Source organism: Ailuropoda melanoleuca, chromosome 9 (assembly GCF_002007445.2).
Source record: "Ailuropoda melanoleuca isolate Jingjing chromosome 9, ASM200744v2, whole genome shotgun sequence".
NCBI lineage: Eukaryota > Metazoa > Chordata > Mammalia > Carnivora > Ursidae > Ailuropoda > Ailuropoda melanoleuca.
The window spans coordinates 19,354,946-19,380,477 of record NC_048226.1 but is presented as its reverse complement, the minus strand read 5'-3'; the positions used below and the strand labels follow the sequence as shown (position 1 = coordinate 19,380,477).

At 37.4% G+C, this 25,532-nt stretch overlaps 1 protein-coding gene across 2 annotated transcripts in view; it reads left to right on the top strand.

The window, feature by feature from the left end:
* Positions 1–25,532, top strand: part of TARS3 (threonyl-tRNA synthetase 3) — a 69,801-nt gene that overhangs the window by 33,687 nt on the left and 10,582 nt on the right. For both annotated transcript variants that reach the window (XM_034667957.1, XM_034667958.1), the window contains exons 12-15: positions 925–1,087; positions 6,405–6,542; positions 10,009–10,086; positions 10,171–10,271. In XM_034667957.1, the coding sequence (XP_034523848.1) occupies positions 925–1,087; positions 6,405–6,542; positions 10,009–10,086; positions 10,171–10,271 (480 nt within the window). The remainder of the gene's footprint in view (positions 1–924; positions 1,088–6,404; positions 6,543–10,008; positions 10,087–10,170; positions 10,272–25,532) is intronic.

The following is a 25,532-nucleotide window of genomic DNA, read 5'->3' as shown; positions in this document are numbered from 1 at the left end:
TAACTTTTTAACTCAATTTCCTATTAGGTACCATTTGAAGCTATAGCCTGTGATTTCAACTATAATTATAAGTAAGCCTGAATGAAAGTAGGGAATGAAATTTCGATTTTCATACCTTGGAATAAGGAAGTAGGATCACAGTGGCTTAGTGGTGATGGGATGAGAGCCAAGAGTGGTTTTTTGTTTTTGTTTTTGTTTTTGCAGAAGAAAGGTCTTTTATTCAATGGGGAACAACTGTTGAGTGCTTATGGTGTGTGGTGCTAGAAATGCAGAGGTGACACAGTCCATTTCCTCAGGGAGTTCATGAGCAGAATGGGACAGAAGCAGATATGTAGACAATCAGTTATGAAAAAGTAAGTTCAGTGCCAAATTAGTGGCATGTTCCAGGTGATATCAGAGCCTGAGGAGAGACTGCCTAGCCCCATCTAGGGAAGTGTCCAGGGTGGCTTCACTTAAGAAGTAGGCTTTGAAATGAATTGTACACAATAAGTGGAAATTCACTGGGTGAATAAGAATAGGGAACAGAGTTTCTGGAAGAGATAACAGACAGGGCTCTTTCTCAGAGTGCTGCAGTGATGTAAATTCAAGGTTCAATAATTCCTAGTAGTGTTTTGTTTTGTTTTGCTTTGTTTTGTTTTGTTTGAGAGAGCGTGAGCATGGGGAGGGGAAGAAGGAAAGGGAGTGAGAATCTTAAGCCCTGACTTGGGGTTCAGTCTCACAACCCTGAGATCATGACTTGAGCCGAAATCAAGAGTCATATACTTAACCAACTGAGCCACCGAGGAATTTTTTTTTTAACTGATCTAAGAACAAGAATAAGGTGTTTACAAATCTTGAGACTTAAGTGTAATTTATTAATATTTAGATAATTACTTAATCTTTTCTGTGCTAAGTTAAAGCTGTGTGTTGTTGCATCTTTTCTAGTCTAATCTTTGCTCATCGTCCACGATCATGGAGGGAAATGCCTATCAGATTCGCTGATTTTGGAGTTCTTCATAGGAATGAATTGTCGGGAACTTTAAGTGGCTTGACTCGAGTTAGGCGCTTCCAGCAGGATGATGCCCACATCTTCTGCACAGTAGAGCAGGTAAACAGCAATAAGGTGAAGCATGGTTGACATAAATTCAGTGTGTTGCCTTGGACACATCTCTTAGTTTCAGAGTTGCTATAAAATAAGATGTCTGTTCTCATTTCTGAGATCATTTCTCTTCAGCTCTAACATTTTTCATCCTCTAATTTGGTAATAGATAGTAATTTCTTATCATGAAATTTATTATTTTTTTCTATCAAGTTTCTTCCGGTTTTATTAACTTAAATACATTAAGTGGAATATTTTAAAGGATTTGGTAGAATTTTGGCTTTTCTGTTTGTTTGTTTTTCACTATTGCCTAGAAGTGAGAGTTTACTTTTTCAGGTTTTCATGTCAGTTCAAATAAAATTGCCATGGAAGAGTCCACTATCAAATGATTTGACCTAATTGACATTAATAGAACACTCAACCAATAACAGCAGAGTATCCATTCTTTGAAAGTGCACACAGAACATTTACCAAAATAGACAACATTCTGGGACTAAAGGAATTCTCAATAAATTTCATACAACTCATACAAAATATATTCTCTCATTCAATTCATACAAAATATGTTCTCTGGCTACAGTGAAATAAAAGTTGAAATCAGTAACAGAAAGCTATCTGGAAAATCCCCAAATATTTGGAAAGTAAGTAACATACTTCTAAATAATCCATGGATCAAAGAGGAAATCAAAGGGGGAAATTAGAAAATATTATGTATTAAATGAAATGAAAGGAAATACAACACATCAAAACTTATGAGATGCCATTAAAATGGTACTTAGAGGGACATTTGTAGCTCTAAATGCCTATATCAGAAAAGAAGAATGGTTTCAAATCAGTAACCTCAACTTCCACTTACTAGACTAGAAATAAATACCAAATTACATCAGAAGTAAGCATAAGAAAGAAAATAACAGCAGAAATCAATGAAATAGAAGAGAAGAAAAACAATACAAACGTTCAGTAAAAACCAGTCTGGTTCTCTGAGATGATCAATAAAATATAAACTTTTAGTCATACTGATCAGAAAAAAGGAGAAGATACAAATTAAAAATACTAGAAATGAGAGACATGACATTACTTCAGATTCTATAAATAGGAAAAGAATAGTAAGGCATTATTATGAACAATTTTATGCCAGTAAATTTGGCAACTTAGGTAAAATGGACAAATTCTTTGAAAAACAAACTACCAAACTCCGCTCAAGAAGAAATAGATAACCTGAGTACCCCTTGTCTATTAAAGAAATTGAATTGGTAGTGAAGAACCTTTGCACAGAGAAAACTCCAAGCCATGATGGAATCCCTGGTGAATTCTACCAAGCACTGAAAGGAAAAATAATACCAATTCTTCCTATCTTCACCAGGCATTAACAAGCACCTCCCACACACTTCATAGTGTCATTGGAGACCATCTGGGCCCAGACTTCCACCCTCACCTGGCAGTAACAATGTGCCTCTCCCAGTCCCTGTTTGCTTGCTGTCAGAGGAGGTCTAATGGAGAGATAGGACTTTTACTACCACCCCACAATGAGGCCATGAATTCAATGTGGTCAGTAATGGCCATGTGAGGACCAACGAGATACTCCTACCTCTCCCTGCCAACACGTTATCAGATGAAACCTAATACGGAGCCAGAAATCCCACTGTCACCATCAATAATGAGGGGTTCCTGCTTCTTTCATGGGTCCCCAGTGGGAAACCTAGACCATCTATTCCCACTTTGCAGTAACCAGGAAGTACTTCACCCTCCCTGTTAGAGCAGAGTCTATGGGAGCCAGCTAAAACAGAGGTTTAAATAAAATTAAAGGTCTTATAACATACTACCCAAATTTTAAATTTTATAAATCAAAAGTCACTCGTGCCAAGATTTAGGAAAACCTCAACTTAATTAAAAAGGACAATCTACACTAATGTGGAGATGACAAGGATATTAGTATTATCTGACTAAGATATTAAAGAAGCCATCATAAGAATTTTTTACCAAGTGATTACAAATACGCTTGAAAACAAATGAAAAAATGGCCTCAACAAAGAAATAGAAAATCTCAGGAAAGAAAGAAAAGAGGGGTGCCTGGGTGGCTCATTTGGTTAAGCAGCCAACTCTTGGTTTTGGCTCAGGTCATGATCTCAGGATCCTGGGATCGAGCCCCTCGTTGGGCTCCATGCTGTGTGTGTAGCCTGCTTGAGGATTCCCTCCCTCTGCCCCTTTCCCTGCTCTCTTTCTCTCTTTCAAATAAATAAATCTTTTTTAAAAAAATAAAAGATATACAGAAGAACCAAATGGAAATCTTAGAACTGAAAAATACAACAACTGAAATAAAATAGTGGATGGATTCATGAGTAGAATGGAAGGGACAAAGAAAAGAATCAGTGAACTTGAAGGCAACAATAGAAATGACCCAGTTTGAACAACAAGGAGAGAAGAGACTGAAAGAGAAATGAACACAACTTCAGAGACCGGTGGGACTAAAACAAAATGTCTAATATTTATGTCACCAGAGTTCTGGAAGAAGAGGGAATTAAGGGTGGAGGTGAAAAGTACTCAAAGACATACGGCTGAAAACTTGCCAAATTTGGCAAGAGACAAGCCTACAGATTCAAGAAGCTGAGAAAACTCTAAAAAGGATAAGCCCAAAGAAATCCATACCAAGCTATGGCATAGCCAAACTTCTGAAGACTAATGACAAACAAAATTTTTGAAAGCAGTGAGAAAGAAATCAACATTATCTTTAAGAATTTTTCTTCCCCCCAAGGGCAGATTTCTCATCAAAAGCCATGGATATCAGAAGGAAGTGAACAATACTTTTCAAATGCTGAAAGAACTGTCAATCCAGAATTCTATATCCAGAAAAAAATATCCTTCAGGGATGAAGGGGAAGTCAAGACATTAAGCGTACCTTAAAATAATGGCTACCAGAGATTCTCTAAACAGAATGGAAGTGATAAAAGAAGGTCTTGGAACATGAAGAAGGAAGAAAGAAAAATTATTAAAGTAAAATATAATTTCCTTTTCCTTTTGAGTTTTCTGAATTATGCTTGATGGTTAAGTCAAAAATTATAACACTGATATGGTTCTGAGCATATGTAAGAGGAAATGTGTAAGAAAATTATACTATAAATGGAGTAAAGGAGGTAAGGTTTCTATATTTGAACTGGCAAAATGATGACATCAGTAGGCTGTTATGTAATACCTAGAGAAACCACTAAAAAAAAAATATACACAGATATATGCTTAAAAATAGATAAAACGGAATTCTAAAAAATATGAAATTGGGGCGCCTGGGTGGCACGGCGTTTAAGCGTCTGCTTCGGCTCAGGGCGTGATCCCGGCGTTATGGGATCGAGCCCCATATCAGGCTCCTCCGCTATGAGCCTGCTTCTTCCTCTCCCACTCCCCCTGCTTGTGTTCCCTCTCTCGCTGGCTGTCTCTATCTCTGCCGCATAAATAAATAAAATCTTTTTAAAAAATTAATAAAAAAATAAAAAATATGAAATTAAGCCAAGGAAAGGTGGGGAAAAGAAAACAGAAATGAGTAATAAGACAGTACAAGAAGGAAACAATAAAAACAAAAAAAAAAAGACAAACTTGAATCCTAACATTATATTAAATGTAGATTGTTAAAATAGTCTATTAAAATTGAAATATATCAAAATGTATGGGGCACTGCAGAAGTAGTGCTGAAAAGTAAACAGCACTAAATGCATATATTATAGAAGAAGAAAAGTCTCAAATCAATATCTAGGCTCCCACCTCAAGACCTAGAAAAAAAGAAGGGCAAAATAAACCCAAAATGATAAGAAGGAAGGAAGCAATAAAGACCAGAGCAGAAATCAATGAAATTAAAGACAGAAAAAAAATGGAAAAAATTGATGAGACAAAAAACTGGTTCTTTGAAAAGATTAAGAAATTAGTAAGAAAAAGGTTGGGAAGACAGAAATTACCAATATTAAGAATCAATAGGGGATATCACTAAAGACCTTGAAGACATAAAAAATTTAATAAATGAATATAATAAACAGCTGTACATAAATTAGTTTGATAGCTTAGTTGAAATGTACTAGTTCCTTGAAAAGCACAAACTACCATAAATCGCCTGATAGGAAATAGATCATTTGAAAATCCCCATCACTATTAAGGAAGTTGAATTTGTAATTTAAAAACTCCCCAAAAAGAGATCTCCAGGCTCAGATTTTTTTCACTGAAGCATTCTATTGAACATTTAAAGAAGAATTAGTACCAATTCTATACACTCTGTTCTGAAATAGAAGAGATTACTTCCTAGTTCATTTTATGAAGCTAGTATTAACTGATAGTAAAACCAGACAGAACTACAGACCAGTATCCCACATGGATACAGATGCAAAAGTCCTTAAGATAATATTGGCAAATAGAATTCAACAATATATTAAAATAATTGCACATCATTAGCAATGGAGATTTAGCCTTCAGGGATGTGAGGCTGATTCACTGTCAGGAAATCTGTCAATGTCATCCACCGTGTGACAGGCCCATTCCTGGGAATGTAAAATGGTACAGTCACTTTCAAATACATTTGGACAGTTTCTTAAAAAGTTAAACACGCACCTACCATACAACCCAGCCATCTTACTCCTTTTTTTTTCCTCCAAGAGAAAAAGAAAGCACACGTTCATACAAAGACTTGAAAAAAAAAATTCATCGCAGCTTTTTTTGAAATAGCCAAAATATAGAAACAACCCTAATGCCCAGTAATAGGCAGATGAGACTGGCAGCTGAGCCTAGAACATAAGTGAGGCCCCAGAGAGTGCAGCGAGATCAGAGCTAGGGGCTGTGAGGGTGGGGGGAAAGGAGGGCACGTTTAAATGCAAACAGAATAGGGCCAACAAAACTAGAGCCCTTTAGGAAGGGGGGGGGCAGGCAAGGATCTGCATTCTGTCATTAGGGATCAGTTTGACTTTTTCAGAATTTTTATCTGTGGAATCATGCAGCACATGCTCTATTTTTGGCTGGCTCTTTTCACTCTGCATAATGATTTTTGAGAAAACCCCATGTTATATGTGCCAATAGATCATTCCTTCTTATTGCTGAGTAGTTTTCCATTGAACAGATGTGTGGCACTGCTCATGGTGAGGTAGCCTTGCCTGCTTCTTTGTCCACCATCTACACTGGACTGGGAGCTGCTGGTAGCCTGCTCACACCTGGCATGTGGTGGGCATTCCCTGAATATTTGGGTAAGGAGTGGAGGAACAACCAAAACAGTGTCATTGACTATATAGAAAAACATGCTTTATTTCTCAATTTAACTTGGTGTTAACTCTTTAGAATATTTTGTTCACTCTCATTTCAGATTGAAGAAGAAATAAATGGCTGTTTGCAGTTTTTGCAATCTGTTTACTCAACATTTGGCTTCTCCTTTCAACTAAATTTGTCAACAAGACCTGAAAACTTCCTAGGAGAGGTTGAGCTATGGGATGAAGCTGAAAAGGTAGGGGGAGACAAAGTACACACCTTCATTTCTGTGAGTGTGGAAACCACCCAAGTGACTGCACCTACCTTGCATGAGGAGAATGCCACGCTTTGCAATAGAATTGTTTAAACTGGAAGTTATGGGATAAATGCACAGATTGTAGAATATGACTGTCCAGTTTTCTTTGTAACAGTGATAATAACAATATGTTTGTTTCAAATAGTTTAAAGTTTATATCAGGCTTTTATTTATACTCTTTCAGTGTCAGTCACTGATAACCAATTCCCTAAGTTTTTAAAGGAATCATCTGATTTGCAGACAGTCTTGCTGTGTGTGCAGCTTATTTTAAACTTGCTTATTGAGCCACCTTAGTGTGACTCATAGATGTAGACGTGCACACCCGACACTTGAATCCCCTCCACAGTCACAGCCTCTAGTGTGTTATCTATCTAGAGGCACACCGAAACTCACCTGTCTCATCTCAGCTTTGAAAAAATCAAGATTAAGGAGCTCATCATACTGCTCTTTTTTTTTTCTTTTCTTACTAAACATGAAAAGAATACAGTACATCTCCTGTGTCAGTTTTTATTTGAAATGAGAATGGTATTATGGTCAGACACCCCAGGAATGCCTAAGCCCTGACCTGCCTGTTGGCCCACCTCTTCATGGAATATCACGGAGGCTGATCACACAGATGATTAAGGAATTAAGAATCAGAGGAACACTGTATTGATAGTGTTACAGTTAGTTTTCTGTTAGGTACTGAGGCAGGCAAAGACTGGGTAGCAGCAGTTTAGGCTTGAGATCTAATTAGGGTCTTCTCCTCCCCACTGTCACATGCCCATCCTAAATGCACCTTCTTCCATATCTGTTGCGTGGAGGAAGAAAGTCGAATTAGACAGCCTGCCCCTGCCTAGCCACATGGAAGTAGGAAGAGAGAAAGAGGGCACAAAGCTTGACTCTGGAACACCTTTTGCTTAGTTTCAAAGGTTAGCTCCATGAGTGAATTATAGAAGAATCATTAAGGTCTGAAATGGTGATGATGGTGACGATGATGGTGATAACACCTACTTGATAAGATTGTGGTGGGCTTAAGTGGAATAATTTACGTGAGGAATTTGTCATAGTGCCAGGCACATGTAAGTGTTCAGAGGTGTTGGTATTATTGATAGTAATAGTATTATTACCATTGTCATCACTCCATACATGCAGTACAGGCGGCTAAAAAGTGGGTGGACCAGGTGTGGGGCTGGCACGGGGAGAATGGACTGGGGTGTTCCACTATTTTTTTGGCTCTCTTTTAGCTCACTGATTGTTCCCTTAGGAGGTGGGAATCCTTCCACTCTGGGGGAATTTCTCCCTTGATGTCTACCCTTGATCTGGGAATCAGTGAGATGAATATATATTTTTTTGTCTTCAGATGTCTCTGAAATGGTTTGAAAGAGACATCTGTTAAATCAGCTCCAAGGCCACATTGTTCCTGGATCATCAGTTCACTGTTACCTTATTTCTTATCTCAGATTGTGTGTAGTTATGGAACCCAGCAGAACTCACTGGAGAACTATGCAGTATAACCATCAGATGACAGCTTGTCCAAATAACCAAAATGTCAGGAGCAAAAAATACCCTAGATTTGAATGATGTGAGTTCTGTTTTCTATAAGTTTCATCAAGAAATCTGTGACCTAAAGAAAATCCACTTTTTTTGTGAAATTTAAAATCCAAAAGAAATAGTTTAATGTTCTATCTCTCCAATTTTTAAATTTAACCTGAGCTCAGCGATAGGGTTCCCACTCAGATAAATATGAAGGAGTGTGGGCTCCTGCTTCAGCAGACCTGATGTGGCCTCTGCCCCTGGAACCTATGTAAATCCGCCAGCTCCTTGGAGCTGGAATAACTCCACACCAAATCTCTCCTGTATCCCACTTTTTCAGCATTCCAGTGAGTCATTAAGATCCCTAAGAAAATTCCAAGCCCACACCCACTCAATTCCAAGCAAATTGATATGTTTAGAGCCCAGCATGTACCACAGCATAGACCCACAGTGGTACTGGGAGCCAGAGACCATGTTTACCTGGGAAAGAAAGATAGCCAGCCAGCAGGAGAGAAAAGGAGATCTTGATTTCTCCTCTACCAGGGTGTAGCCAGTGTCCATAGATGTGAATTACAGTGGGTCAGTCTCCCCTCAGACATACACTTCCTCTCATACCTTGCATAAACTGAAAGTTTTCTTAGCCTTGGCTGTTCCTATCAGGCCGTCTGATTACTGTGTCCTCAGAGGCCCAGTGAGGATCAGTGCCCTCTACTTTATGCTTTCCCCCAAAACCTGGCCTTTCTTTTGGCTTTTTAATTCCTTGGGAGCCCCATAAATTCTCCCCATTACTTAGTTGCCTCCTGCAGCAGGGCCTCATTTTCTCTGGGAATATATTCCAGTATCTCTTCCCCATGCAGAAGGAGAGTAAGGCAGAGGCTAGCCTCCCAGCCTGTGAAATGAATCTGTGGTGGTGGCCTTCTCCAGTCCTAGGTAGAACGCAAGCTGCTTTAGCAGGATCAGGCCCATGAGGGAGCCTCCTGTGATCTCAGCCAAGACTAGCCCCTGATGCACTCTAACTGAGATCCTGGAAAATCCTGCCAGGATCCCATGAGTCAGCTTTCTTGATGACTCTGGCTTTGGACCCCAGGCACCACCACTGCTTTGACTTCCCTGTGAGCAGTTTACTCCCAAATATCAACCCCCTCATGGGCACCGATATACTGAGGTGATGACAGGGCTTTGGATGCTGGTTTGGCAGTATTCTGGCCAGGCACTTAGGAAGGCCCAGGTGCTTCCCAAGGAAGCTATATCCATAGGAAATAGCCAGAAGACTCAAAGACACTTTTATTAATACTTATAGCCAATCACCATCAGTTCTGAGGGTTTTCACTACAGTCTAAAGTCAAGGAATTTATGTGCCTTAGGCTGAAGATCAAAATGGGCCTCCTGCTCCCACCCACTATAAATCATAAAGGACGCCTCTCCCCAGCTACCTGTGCAGAAGTATAGAAAAGCAGGAGACAGTGGCAAGGCCCTTCCCCTTGGCCTTCTTACGCACCTAAACACAGAGTGAATAAAGGAGAAAGATCAAAGTTTTCATGCCTTTTAATGAGTGGAGGCCTCATCTACAAAGAGCTGGAAAGTGTGTAGGCAGAGGGGGCTTGCACTCGCTTCCCTAAACACTTGCTGGAATTCACTGGAACAACTTAGTACATTGCCTTTTAATTTTTCCAGTTACAATGTGCATGAGAGCAAGAACCATCTTAATAATCTTTATGTAGCCCCTGCTCAGTAATTTATTGGATATAAAACATGCCCAATAAATATATGTTAAGCTGAAATAGAATATAATTAAGATTTGTAATAACTTACTTTTTTGAGCTATGTGGCAAAAAATAGAGAGTACAATAACATATACGTTTTAAATGTTCTCTTCTTTAAAAAAAAATAGCAACTACAGAACAGCTTGGTGGAATTTGGGAAACCATGGAAAATGAACCCCGGAGATGGAGCATTTTATGGCCCTAAAGTAAGTAGACTGTATGCCTCAAAAAGAGTAAAATTTAAAGGAAAAATAAAAGCTGTCTTTAAGCAAACATCATTTAATTTACAGATTGATATAAAAATCAAGGACGCTATTGGCAGATATCATCAATGTGCTACAATTCAGCTGGACTTCCAACTACCTATCAGATTTAATCTTACATATGTCAGGTGAGTAATTGAATATGATAAATAATGTAATATTAACATGCCAATCATTTGTCATTTGAACATTAGTAACACAAAAATAAACATCAGTACATAGACTAGTAAATGTCTAGTTCTATATGTGCAATATGCTCACGTATTTTTAAATTTTTTTTCAAGTTTTTATTTAAATTCCAGTGAGTTAACATACAGTGTAATATCAGTTTCAGGTGTACAATATAGTGACTCAACACTTCCACACAACACCTGGTGCTCATCACAAGTACACTCCTTAATCCCCATCACCTACTTCACCCATCCCTCCACCCCCTCCCTTCTGGTAACCACCAGTTTGTTCTCTATAGTTAAGAGTCTGTTTCTTGGTTTGTCTCTCTTTGTTCCCCCCCCACACACACTTTGCTTGTTTGGTTTGTTTCTTAAATTCCACATATGAGTGAATTCCACATATGAGGGTCTCTCTCTGACTTATTTCACTTAGCATAATACTCTCTAGCTCCATCCATGTTGTTGCAAATGGCAAGATTTCATTCTTTTTTTATGGATGAGTAATATTCCATTATATATATATATATATATATATATATATATATATCTCACTTCTGTTTTTTTTAAAGACTTTTATTTTTTTATTTGAGAGAGAGAGAGAGAGCATAAGCAGGGGGAGGGGAAGAGGGAGAAGCAGACTCCGCATGGAGCAGGAAGCCTGACATGGGGCTTGATCCCAGGACCCTGGGATCATGATCTGAGCCGAAGGCAGACACTTAACCAACTGAACCCCCCAGGCGCCCCTGTACCACTTCTTTATCCATTCATTGATCGATGGACCCTTGGGCTGTTTCCATAGTTTGGCTATTGTAGATAATGCTGCTGTACACATCAGGGTGTATGTACCCCTTTGAATTAGTATTTTTGTGTTCTTTGGGTAAATACCTAGTAATGCAATTTCTGGATCATAGGGTAGTTCTATTTTTAACTTTTTGAGGAACGCCCATACTATTTTTCATAGCAGCTGCACCAGTTTGCATTCCCACCAACAGTGTAAGAAGGCTCCTCTTTCTCCATATACTCGCCAACATCTGTTGTTTCTTGTGTTGTTGATTTAGCCATTCTAACAGGTGTGAGGTAATTTTGATTTGCATTTGATTTCATTGTAGTTTTGATTTGCGTGTCCTTGATAGCGAGTGATGTTGAGAATCTTTTTATGTGTCTGTTGGCCATCTGGATGACTTCTTTGGGAAAATGTCTATGCATGTCTTCTGCCCAATTTTTAATTCGATTACTTGTTTTTTTTGTGTGTGTTGATTTGAGTAAGTTCTTTATGTATTTTGGAGACTAACCCTTTATTAGATAAGTCATTTGTAAATATCTTCTCCCATTCAGTAGGCTGCCTTTTAGTTTTGTTTCCTTCACTGTGCAGAAGCTTTTTATTTTTATTTAGTCCAATAGTTTATTTTTGCTTTTGTTTCCCTTGCCTCAGAAGACATATATAGAAAGAAGTTGCTATGGCCATTGTCAAAGAAGTCACTGCCTGTGTTCTCCTCTAGGATTTTTCAGTTTTAGGTCTCACATTTAGGTCTTTAATCCATTTTGAATTTATTTTTGTATATGGTATAGGAAAGTGGTCCAGTTTCATTTTTTTGCATATAGCTGTCCAGTTTTCCCAACTCTGTTGAAGAGAGTATCTTTTCCCCATTGGATATTGTTTCCTGCTTTGTTGAGGATTAATTGACCATATAATTGTAGGTTCATTTCAGGATTTTCAGTTCTTTTCAATTGATCTGTGTCTGTTTTTGTGCGAATACCATACCATTTTGATTACTACAGCTTTGTAATATAACTTGAAGTCCAGAATTGTGCCTCCACCTTTGTTTTTCTTTTTCAAGATTGCTTCGGCTATTTGGGGTCTTTTGTGGTGCCATAAAATTTTAGGATTGTTTGTTCTAGCTCTGAAAAATGCTGTTGGTATTTTGATAGGGATTGCATTAAATGCGCAGATTGCTTTGGATAGTACAGACATTTTAACAATATTTTTTCTTTCAATCCATGAGCATGAAATGTCTTTCCATTTCTTTGTGTTGTCTTCAGTTTCTTTCATCGGTGTTTTATAGTTTTCAAAGTACAGGTCTTTCACCTCTTTGGTTAGGTTCATTCTTAGGTATCTTATTGTTTTTGGTGCAGTTGTAAATGGGATTGATTCCTTAATTTCTTTTTTTGCTGTTTCATTATTGGTGTATAGAAATGCAACAGATTTCTGTACATTGATCTTATATCCTGTGACTTTGCTGAATTCATGTATTAGTTCTAGCAGGTTTTTGGTCGAGTCTTTGGGGTTTTCTACATAGAGTAGCATGTCATCTGCAAATAGAGAAAGTTTTACTTCCTCCTTGCCAATTTGTATGCCTTTTATTTCTTATTGTTTTCTGATTGCTATGGCTAGGACATCCAGTACTATATTGAATAAAAGTGGTGAGAATGGACATCCCTATCTTGTTCCTGACTATAGAGGAAAAGCTCTCAGTTTTTCCCCATTGAGGATGATATTAGCTGTGGGTTTTTCATATACAGCCTTTATGATGTTTCCTCTAAATGTACTTAGTTGAGGGTTTTTATCATGGATGGGTGTTGCACTTTGTAAAATGCTTTTTCTGTATCTATTGAAATGATCATATGGTTCATATCCTTTTTTTTTTATTAATGTGATGTATCATGTTGATTGATTTGTGAATATTGAACCACCCTTGCAACTCAGAAATAAATCCCACTTGATCGTGGTGAATGGTTTTTTAAATGTATTGTTGGATTCAGTTTGCTATTATTTTGTTGAGGATTTTTGCATCTACGTTCACCAGAGATATTAGCCTGTAGTTCTCTCTTTCCTTTTCTTTTCTTTTTTCTTTTCTTTTCTTTTCTTTTCTTTTCTTTTCTTTTCTTTTCTTTTCTTTTTTGTGGTGTCTTTTGTTGTCAGAATTATGCTGACCTCATGGAATGGATTTGGAATGTTTCCTTCCTTTTATATATTTTTTGGAATAGTTTGAGAAGAATAGGTATTAACTCTTTAAATGTTTGGTAGAATTCGCCTGTGAAGCCATCTAGTACTGGACTTTTGTTTGTTGGGTGTTTTTCATTACTGATTCCATTTCTTTGCTGGTTATCAGTCTGTTCAAGTTTTCTATTTCTTCCTGTTTCAGTTTTGGAAATTTATATGTTTTTAGAAATGTATGCATTTCTTCTAGGTTGTCCAATTTGTTGCCGTCCAATTTGTTGGCATATAGTTTTTCATAATGTTCTCTTATAATTTGTTGTATTTCTGTGGTGATGGTTGATATTTCTCTTCTCTCATTTGTGATTTTATTTATTTGGGTACTTTCTCTTTTCTCTTTGATAAATCTCACTGGAGGCTTATTAATTTTATTTTTTCAAAAATCAGCTCCTGGTCTCATTGATTTGTTCTATTGTTTTAGTTTCTGTATCATTTATTTATTCTCTAATCTTTACTATTTCCTTCTTCTGGCTTTAGGTTTCATTTGTTGTTCCTTTTTCCAGCTCCATGAAGTCTAAGGTTAGGTTGTTCATTTGAGATTTTTCTTGCTTCTTGAGGTAGTCCTGTATTGCTATAAACATCCCTCATAGGACCACTTCACTGCATCCCGAAGATTTTGGGTCCTTGCGTTTTCATTTTAATTTGTTTCCATGTATTTTTCAATTTCTTCTTTTATTTCCTGGCTGGCCTATTCATTTTTTAGTAGCATGTTATTCAACTTCCATGTGTTTGTGGTCTTTCGAGACTTTTTCTTGTGGCTGAGTTCTAGATTCACAGCATTGTGGTCAGAAAGGCGCATGGTATGACTTTGATTTTCTTAAATTTCTTGAGGCCTGTTTTGTGGCCTAATATGTGATCTATTTTGGAGAAAGTTCCATGTGCACTTGAAAAGAATGTGTCTTCTGCTGTTTTAGGATGGAATGTTCTGAATGTATCTGTTAAGTCCATTTGGTACAGTGTGTCATTCAAAGCCATTGTTTCCTTGCTCTGTTTAGATGATCCATACGTTGATGTAAGTGAGGTGTTAAAGTTCCATAATATTATTGTGTTATTATCAATGAGTTCCTTTATGTTTGTTATTAATTATTTTATATATTTGGGTGCTCATATGTTGGGTGTGTAACTATTTACAATTGTTATATCTTCTTTGTGGATTGTTCCCTTTATGATTATATAGTGTCCTTCTTTGCCTCTTGTTATAGTCTTGTTTTAAAGTCTAGTTTGTCTGATGTAGGTATTGTTACCTTAGCTTTCTTTTAACATCTATTTGCATGATAAATGTTTCTTCATCCTCTCACTTTCAATTTGCAGATGTTTTTATGTCTAAAATGAGTCTCTTGTAGGCAACATTTGATGGTTCTTGGGTTTTGTTTTGTTTTTTAATCCCTTCTGACACCCTATGTCTTAATTGGAGCATTTAGTCCATTTATATTCAAAGTAATTATTGATAGATACGTATTTATTGCCATTTTATTACTTGGTTTGTGGTTGTTTCTGGGGATTTTCTCTGATCCTTTCTGTCTTTCATGTTTTGCTGATTTTGTTTAGTGATATATTTGGGTTTCTTTGTCTTTAGTCTTTGCTTGTTTATTAGTAGTTTTTGATATATGGCTACCATTAGGTTTGTATATAACCTCTTCCGCCTATAGCAGTCTATATTAAGTTGATGGTTGTTTAAGTTTGAACACATTCTTTTCTCCTCTCTTCCCCATGTTTTAGGTATATGTTATTATGTTTTATATCCTTTTTTTGTGAATTACTTGGCTGATATTTTTACAGAAATATTCATTTTTACTGCTTTTGTGTTTCCTACTTTATACTGTCACTTTTGGTCTCTTTTTTTTCCTCACAAAGAGCCCCCTTTAATATTTCTTGCAGGGCTGGTTTAGTGGTCACAAACTCCTTCAGTTCTTGTTTTTCTGTGAAAGTTTTTATCTCTCCTATTCTGAATGATTACCTTTCTGGACAGAGTATTCTTCACTGCAGAATTTTCCCATTTAGCACTTTCAATATATCATCTCACTATCTTTTGGCTTGCAAAGTTTCTGTTGAAAAATCTCTTGCTAGCCTTATGGGTTTTCCCTGGTGAGTTACTGACTTCTTTTTTCTTGCTCCTTTTAGGATTTTTTCTTTATCACTATATTTTGCAAATTTAATTACAATATATCTTGATGTGGGCCTGCTTTTGTTGGTTTTGATGGGAGTTCTCTGTGCCTCCTGGATCCGGATGCCTGTTTCCTCTCCCAGATTAGGGAAGTTTTCAGCTATGATTTTCTCAAATACATTTTTTGCCCCCTTTTCTCTCTCTTCTGGGACTCCTATAATATGAATGTTGTTACATTTGAGGGAGTCACTGAGATCCCTAAGCCTATTGTTGTTTTGCATAATTCTTCTTTGTATTGTTTGTTCAGCTTCATTACTTTCTATTACTTTATCTTGTAGGTCACTAATTCGTTCCTCTACCTCTTCCAGCCTGCTGTTCATTGCATCCGGTGTTTTCCTAATCTCGTTTATTACATACTTCATCTCTGATTGATTCTTTTTTAATTCTTATCTCTATGGTAAGGATCTCACTGATGTCTTCCATTCTTTTCTCAATTCCAGTGAATATCATTATGATAGTTACTTTAAATTCTTCATCAGGCATGTCACTTACATCTATTTCACTTGGATCTCTGGTCCATGGCCTTATCTTGTTCATTCATTTGAGTTAAGTTCCTCTGTCTTCTCATTTTGTCTACATCTCTGCCTGCTTCTCTGTGTTAGAAAATCCAGTTATGTCTTCTACTCCTGAAAGTAATGGCCTTATGAAGAAGAGGTCATGTAGTGCCCAGGCTTGGCACTTCAGGGAGTGTCTCCAGTGTGTGCTGTGTGCTCTGCTGTTGTGTTCTGGCTGCTCTGTCCTTCAAGCTGGTCATCTGGAGAGGCTCTCCCTACCTAATGTGGGCAGTGTTTGTTTGGTCTCTGGGCTGAGTGTGGTGCATTTTAACTAAGGGTGCCCTGGTCTGCTTGTGAAATGAGACATGTCACCACCTCCGCTAGAACTGAGGCCCTGTAGAACTCTCTGATTGGGAGACGTGTTGTGGGGAGGGTTTGTGCTGCTCTTCTGGGGGAAGGGCCCACTGCACTGGGACTGAGGTAAGTGTGACTGAGAAGGGCAGTTCCATTGGAGTGCGGAGGTGGGGAAATGGGAGTTGGTGTGGGCAAGTTAGGCAGCCAGTGTCCACACTGCGCTGCTTCCTGCAGGTGGCTCTGAGTTTATGCTGAAGGGAAGGGTGGGAAATGATGCTGGTTAGCTCCTTTGTTCCTGGGGAGGCCTGTCCATGAATGCTTCCTCTCAGGGACTCACTCCAAGAAGATCAAATATTCTTCCCACTGTGTGCCCCAGGTGCCCTTGAGATTGCTTTTTCCATGCTGTCTTCCTCCAGGTTATTTGTCTGCCTTCTCTCCAGGACTAGGGCAGTGCCCTCCAGGTTCTATCCCAGCCAAGGCCTGCTGACTCTAAAACTCCAGGCTTTAAGCCCCACTAGTTGCAAGAACTCAAGAAATTCAGTCCCTCTATTTTCTAAGCTAGTGTCTATGGGGAAACATTCTCCTTGTGTGTTCCCCTATGTGCTCCTCTCTCTCTCTCTCTCTCACCCTTCAGCACAACCATGGCTCCCTCCACACCACAGCAACAAGGATCCATTTCTTCCCTAGACCATGTCTCTGCACTTCCTACCTTCTTTGATGTGGCTTCTTCTCTCCTTTTAGTTGTGGAGTTTTTTCTGTCCCTATTCAGGTTGATTTCTGAGGTATTTAGGATGATTTGATAGTTATCTAGTTGTATTCGTGGGATGAGGCAAGCCTAGGGTTCTCTTACTCCACCACAATCTTTCTGTCCCCAGTTCCCAATATACTGATATATTTACATACCCGCTTATAATCTATTTGGGGATCAATGTGAATTTTCTGAGGGACATGGTCTAGTGGGGGAAGTAAGATAAGTAAGTGTAAGATTAGAGATATGAACAAAGTACTGTAAAACATGATCCAAGCTGCTAACTCCCTGACGTGGTGAAGGGCTGACTTCATAAAGTGTGAACATTGGGTCTGTATCTTGAGGATGAGGTATTTGCCAGGGAGAGCAGAGGAAAAAGGCAATTTTGTTACAGCACACCAACAACTTTTTTTTAAAAATTTCTTAACATACAGTAAAGTTCACATGTGTGTGGTGTGTGTATGTGTGTGTACAGCTCTATGAGTTTTAACACCCATATAGAGTTGTGTGCCATCACGAAATTATGATTCCATCATTTCAGTAAACTCCTGTGCTGCTCCCCTGTCATCATATTCTCCTCCCATCCCTTGCCCTTGGCAGTCACCAACATGTTGTTTGTCACTGTAATTTTGCCTTTTATAGAATGTTATCTATATGGAATGATATAGTATAAAACCATTTGAGACTGGCTTTTTTCACTCAGCATAATGTCTTGGAGATTCATCCATGCTTTTGCATGTATTGGTAATTTATTCCTTTTCCTGCTGATTAGTATGCTGTTATATGGATGCACCACAATTTGTTTTTCCAGTCACTCATATAAAAGTATTTGGTTCATTTCCAGTTTTGGGTGATTATGAATACAGCAGCTATAAACATTAATGTATAGGCTTTTGTGTGAATGTAGGTTTTCATTTCTCTGGTGTATAGACCTAGGAAGAGGACATGTGGTAAGTGTATATTTAACTTATAAGAAACTGACACACTGTTTTCCATAGTGGTTGTGCCATTTTGCATTCTCACTAGCAATGTATGAGAATTTTGCAGGTATTCTATATTCTTGCCAGCCCTTGGTGTTCTCAGNGTTTTTTTTTTTTTTTTTTTTTTTTTTTTTTTTTAAAGCCCTTCTAATAAGAGGGTAGTAGTATTTCCTCATGGTTTGATTTTGTATTTCTCTAGTGGCTAATAACGTTAGCATCTTTTCATATACTTATTCATATATCCTCTGTGATTAAGTGTCTGTTCAAGTCTTTTGCTCATTTTTAAATTGAGTTGTTTGCTTACTGTTGAGTTTTGAGAGTTCTTTATGTATTCAAACCCTTTGAAAGCTAGGTGACTTGCAAATAGTTTCTCTTGATCTATAGCTATTGGTTTTTTTTTTTTTTCATTTTTTAGTGTCTTAACTTTCCTTTCAATCTTGAGTTTTTAATTTCAACAAATTCTGATTTGTTAACTTTTTCTTTTATGGATCATGGCTTTTGACATGATGTCTACAAACACTTTGCCTAAGCACAAGTCATGAAGGTTTTCCTTTACGCTTTATCTTAAAAGTATTCCAATATTAAGTTTTACCTTTGGATCTAAGATCCACTTTGAGCTCGTGTTTGTGTAAGATGTGATGTTTAGGTCACAGTTGATTGTTTGCATCTAGATGTCTAATTGTTTTAACACCATTTTTGTAAAGACTGTTCTTTCTGCACTGACTTGCCTTTGGGCCTTTGTCAAAAATCAATCAGACATATTTGTGTGGTCCTATTTTTAGATTTTCAATTCTGTTCTGCTGATTCATTGATTATCACTTTATTAATACCATATTGATTTAATTACTGTAGCTTGGTAATGTCTTAAGATTAGATAATGTGGATTTTTTATTCTTTTCCAGAGTTGCTTTGGCTTGTCCAACTTTTTTGCTTTCAATAGATCTGAAAAAAAAAAATCATTCCCTGGTGAGAATTTTGATAGGAATTGTATTAAATCTAAAGATTAGTTTAGGGTAGAAATGACTTCTTAACTGTACTGAATCTATCAATCTTTGAAGTTGTTTGATTTCTTTCATCAGTTTTTATAGATTTCAGCGTACAAATTCTATACCTGTCTTAATAGATTTATACCTAAGTATTTCATTTGGGGGGAGCAATTGTAAATGTTGTATTGTATTCTTAATGTTGGCACCTGGGAGATACGCTGATTTTTTTATTTGATCTTGGTTGCTGAACTTACATATTAGCTCTAGGAATTTGGGCACTTTTTTTTTTTTTTTTAGAATTCTTGGGATTTTTTCTATGTAGACAGTCATGCCATCTGCAAATAGAGACAGTTTAACCCTTCCTTTTTTATTTGTATGCTTGTTATTGCCTTCTCTTGCCTCATGGCACTGGCTAGAACTTTCAGTGCTAGGTTGAATAGAGGAATGAGGGTGGAAATGCTCACCTTCTTCCCAATTTTAGGAGAAAAGCATATAGTTGTTTCACCTTTATGTATGATGTTAGGTGTAGGTCTTTGTAAGTATTCTTTATCAAATTGAGGGAGTTTCGTCTATTTCTAGTTTTCTGAGAGTTTTTATCATAAATGAATTTTTAAAAAAGAGTTTATTTATTTATTTGAGAGAGAGAGAGTGTGAGAACACAAGCAGGGGAAGGCTTAGAGGAAGAGGGAGAAGCAGGTTCCCCACTGATCAGGGAACCAGATGTTGGTTTTGATCCCAGGACCCTGGGATCATGACCTGAGCTGAAGGCAGACACTGAACTGACTGAGCCACTCGGCACCCCCATAAATGGATTTTGAATTTTGTCAAATTCACTTTCTGCATTAATTGATATGATCATGTGGCTTTTCTTTTTCAGCCTGTTCATATGGTGGATTACATTGATTAAGAATGTTGAACCAGCTTTGCATTGCTGGAATAAATTCCACTTGCTCATGGTGTATCAATCATTGTTTTTATATATTACTGGATTTGAGCTCCTAATAGTTTGCATGTATGATCATATGGGATATTGGTCTGTGGTTTTCTTTTCTTGTACTATCTTTCACTGGTTTTGGTATCTGAGTAATGCTGGCCTCACAAAATGAATTAGGAAGTGGTCCACTGTCTTCTATTTTCTGGAAGATATTATGTAGAATTGGCTATTTCTTTTTCAAATGTTTGGTAGAATATATCATTAAAACCATTCACTGCTGGAGGTTTACTTTGGGAAGGTTTTTAACTATGAGTTCATTTTTATTGAGATAGAAGATGTCTATGTTACCTATTTCTTTTTGGTTAAGTTTTGATAGTTTGTGCTTTTCAAGGAATTGATTCATTTAAATTGTTGAATTTATATGCAGAGAGTATTCATAATATTACGCATATTATGATTTTAATTTCTGTGAGACCTGCAGTGATATCTTCTCTTTCATTCATAATTTAGTAATATAAGCATCTTTGTTTTTTTCTTTGTCAATTTTTCTAGAGATTCACCAATTTTACTGAGCTTTTCAAAGAACTGACTTTTAATTTCATTGATTTTCTCTATTATGTTTTTAATGGAATTGATGCCTGCTCTTAATTATTTTCTTCCTGTTGCTTGTTTGGGGTTTTCCCACCTTTTACTTTTACCTTTAATCTTTAAGTTCACTGACTCTTCTCTGTCATCTCCTTTGCTGCCATGTCCATCTAATGAATTTTATTCATTCCCATCATTGTATTTTTTTAGTTTTACAATTTCTTTTCTAAGACTTTAATCTTTCTAGTCATTTCAAATGTGTTCGCCTTCACTTGTTGGAGTATGCTTATAGTAGCTGTTTTACAGTCTTCAATAATTGCACCATTTTTGTCATCTCACTGTTGGAATCTGTTGTCTTTTCCCCTTCACCTATTGAGATTTACCTGGTGATTAATATGCCACATAGCTTTGGATTTCATCCCAGACAGCTTGAATATTAGGAGATGCTGGGTTTGTTTAAATCGTAAGGAGATTGTTGATTACTTTTTTTTTTTTTAGCAGTCGATTTGAAGTTAATTAAGTTCAGGCCTTAATTTCCAACATGCCTTCTGCGGGCTGTGGTTCCAATGTGAGTTCAGTTTTCAAAGCCCTGATGGTGCTGTTCAGATCTGTCCTGTGTATATGCCACCTAGTGGCCAAATCCCGTACATGGTTCAGTTCTCAAGCCTGTTGTGTGCTGTTCAGGGTCGGACCTATGCATTTGCAGTTCAGAGGTGAGGCCAGGTAAGTTCCTACACTACTTTATGGGATAGCTCTATTCACTCCCTGCTCTCTGATTTCCTGGGCACTTTTGATTCCCTAGGGTACCTTTTTACAGTCCTATGGCCAGAAAAGCTGGGGCTTTAGTTTCCCCTTTCCTCTATGCTCTTTCTGTGACTGTATCTGTGCTAGAGACCAAGCATCAGGAGGCCAGAGAGAGAGAGAGAGAGAGAAAAGCAACAGTGATTCATCCCTGACATGTGGGACCATAACCCTCCTGTTCAGAGAAAAGGATCCCCTTCTTCAGAGTTTTAAGTACCAGGTTAGTCCCTAGCCTCTGTGGGAATGCCTGGGGGCTGGACAGAAGAGAACAGAAAAAAGAGAAAAAAAGAAACCCTAGGATTTCCCCAACCCCTACTCTTTCTGAAATTTAGGAGTTATTTTTTCTGACTCTTGACCAGGAAATGAGGATTTCTCTTGAAGCTGCATCTGGTGCATACTTCTTGGTTTGGGGCTGCCTTTTAGTCCAGGCTACCAGGCCACACCATACAGGAAGACAAAATTATATGAAACTAACTACTGGTTTGGTGGTACTTGAAAATCTGGTCTTCTTCAGCAATCCACCTGTCACCATTTACTTTTCAGAGGTCTCGGGTGGCAGTTCATGCATTCTCTCCAGGGTGTTTGTTTGTATTCAGTGAGAGAGCTGGGTGGAGCAGGCTTACTCCATTTTTCCTGGAACCAACGTCCTGATCTGAGTTAGACAAAATGATGACATCACTTTAAACTCTCCTCTTATCAGCATGTCTAAGTCTTGGATATAGTGTTGATTAGATAATGTGCTGAATTGTCTTTCATTCAAAATTAATAAAGACAAAAAAGGGGGAAATTCTTGGCATGTTTCAAATACAGTAATTTTAATAGAATATTTTCCTAATAAGATTCCTATAATAAATGGACAACCACCACTTTCCCAGTATGGTTTTATGGATTGATCTCAATTTGTGTCCAAGCCTCAAAAATATTTTATTTTGTATTCTTCATCTTATATTTTGATTACTTGGCTACACTAAGAGTTATAAATTAAAGAGCTGACGGAATAGTTGAAGTGTTACACATTGAGAATTACATCAACACATGAGAATAATAAAAACACTTAAGAGAATGAGGGAGAAAACGCAGACCTTTCAAAAATAAATTTGGGCCTTTTAGGAAAGATGGTGTCTTAAGTTCATGTTTACAAAACCCATCTTTTCCCAGGGACCTACTAAAATGAACAAAAAGAATGAGGAGTGATGGGACTTTGCTAATGCTGAAATGACCCAACTTGTTCAACAAAATTTGAACATTAATGGGCTTTCAAGGAGGATGTGGAGGAGAAGCAGATCAGCTAAGGCAGTCTTCATTCATCCATCCACCCATCTATCTACCAGTCCATCCATTCATCATCTGTTTCTCCATCCATCCATCATCCCCCATCCACCCATCCACCCACCCATCTATCCTAGGTATTGGGTAGAAAACAGAGTAGGAGAGCAAGAGAGGAGGCAGTGGTCTATAGACCAGGTAAGAGATGACGACCGTTAGAATAAGTTGGTAAAAACAGAGAAATCTTGTTTTTGAAGTAGAGGTATCTGGTGCACATTTTGAAGGTAGAACCAATGTGATTTGTTCATAGCTTAGACATGAAGGGAAAGTGAGAGGAGAGCATCAAGGTCATCGTCATGATCAAATAAGGTTTTTTCTAAGAAGCAGGGCTGGTTCAGCATTAAAAAGTATATTATCGTCATTTGTTACATTCAACAATGCTGAAATTCAATCAACAAAATTTAACATCCATACTTATGAGATGAACAGAAAGAAAATGTCCTTACTATTATAAAGAATATTTATTAGAAAATAACAAGAACACCTCAACTTTGTTGGAAAGAAGGGGACTATGCCTACTGTTGGTACTGTTACTTAGAGTTGTTCTGGGAGTACAAATATTTGAAGTAAAAAGATAAAATTGTTATTATTTGTAAATGTTAAGATGTCCTGAAATCCACCAGGATCAAATGGAGAAAAATGGCAACTAATGATAAAGTTAAGTAAGGTCAAAAGGCAGAAATGAATTCGCTTTCATATATATTAGCAATCACCTGCTAGGAAATGCAGTGGGGAAAAAACATTTCAGAAGCAACAATAATAAATAGTGTAAAATACCTAGGAGTAAACTTAACAAGAACTATAAATGTATAATATTTATATGGAATATATGCCATAAAATTTTATCAGAAACTATTAAAAAAGAGTTGTTTATTTATTTTGTATGTATGGTTTTGTTAATTTAAATTTTGTCGGTTAACATACAGTGCAGTATTGGTTTCAGAATTCAGTGATTCATCACTTACATGCAACACCCACTGCTCAACATGACAAATGCCCTCCCTAATACCCACCGCCAATCTAACCCATCCTCCTCTCACCTCCCTCCATCAACCCGCAGTTTGTTTTCTATCATTAAAGGTCACTTACTGCTTGTTTCCCTCTCTCTTTTTTTTCTTTCCCCCTTCCTATATGTTCATCTGTTTTCTTTCTTGTATTCAGCCATCAAAAGGAATGAAATCCTGCCATTTGCAATGATGTGGTTGGAGCTGGAGTGTACTATGCTAAGTGAAATAAGTCAGTCAGAGAAAGACAAATGCCATATGATCTCACTCATATGTGGAATTTAAGAAAAAAGAGTTATTTAAATGAAAATTCATACCACACTCTTGGAATGGGAAGAATCAATATTGGGAAGATATTAATTCTCTTCAGATTTATCTATAAATCTAATGTAATGCCAAAAAACTCCACTGGGATTATTTTTGGGGACCTTGGCATTAATTCTAATGTTTATCTGAATGTATAGATATGTACATATAGGTTATGTCACTATTTGCCCTTCTTAAGGCTAGACCTGATTTTAATTCTTTTGATATAAATGATGGGACAGAAATTTCTGGTACCTGGGGACCTACAAAAAGATCATCCTGCTTCTCTTTCATTCCCTATACAAAAATAATGTTATGTAACATTCAAGAATATACCATACTGGTTTAGTTTATAGAATGAATTATTTCTTTTTATATCTGAGCAGGACTGGACTCAGCTACCTATCCCCACCCCAGAGCTTTCTGTGGGATCTAGACATGATTTGGCCTGCAGGCAGGTTGTAATGGCTCTTAGTGGAAATGATTGGCAATGATGATATCCAATTTTAATGTTTGAAGTGAATTTAATGAATGGGTTTCTCTGTTTTTATTTGTTTGTTTGTCTTATATGTGTGCATTTTAGTAGTAGCTAGTTGATATAATTTTTTATTATATCGTATTATATTTTTATAATAAGATATATTATATTATATATTTCTTATTATATTTTATTATATCTCAAATTTCTTATGAGAAATTTGTAAGCATAGCATATTACATTTGTTGCAATAATGTGAAATTTATGTTTCTGAGAAAAGTATGCAGAGATCTTGGGGTGACTCACTTCATTACAATTAATAGTCATCATTTGTTTTTTCCATCTTTTTTGGAAGGGAAGGAGGGAATCATTAAGTGTAAGCTACATGTCATGAAAGTTTCACTTCTAGTTAAGGAATTTGGCCAGTGGACTCTAGGAACAAATATCAGGAACATGTTCATGAGGCTTACAATGGGAGCAGAGGATAGTGTCAGGAATGGGTTGCATTCAGATCAAATAAGATTAGCTGTGAGTTGACATTTGGGTGAAGCTGATAGAGGATTATGTGGGAGTTCATTATACTAGTCTCTTTCCTTTTCTATATGTTTCATGTTCTTTAATAAAAAGTTTTAAAAATGAAAGAACAGAGATTAGCAAACAGAGCAGTCTTTTAAGAAAACAAGATAGTCACAAAACCAAAAAAATGAGGTTCATAGGAGAGATATCCAAAAATACTTATCTAAATCTGTAGTCAAAGCACTGTGAGAAGAACCCAAAGCACTGCTCTTCCCCCACCTCCTCAGATTTAGAGATTGCTGAAGATCTTAGAAGCAGGTGGTACCGATGGCCACTTCCCTGACCGCACTGCTGTGGGATGACCTGAACCTGGTCCACACCAGGTGCTGCCAGGTACCTTGACCGTGGTGAGCCTATGTCCCCTGGACTCATGCTGACTCCAGCGAAGGGGCTCCTGTAAAGTCTCAGGGAAACAGAAGAGTCTAGTACTTCGTTTAGTGCCTTTTCTTTAAGGAGTCTTCCCTCACCACTGGTGGTCCCACCCCAGC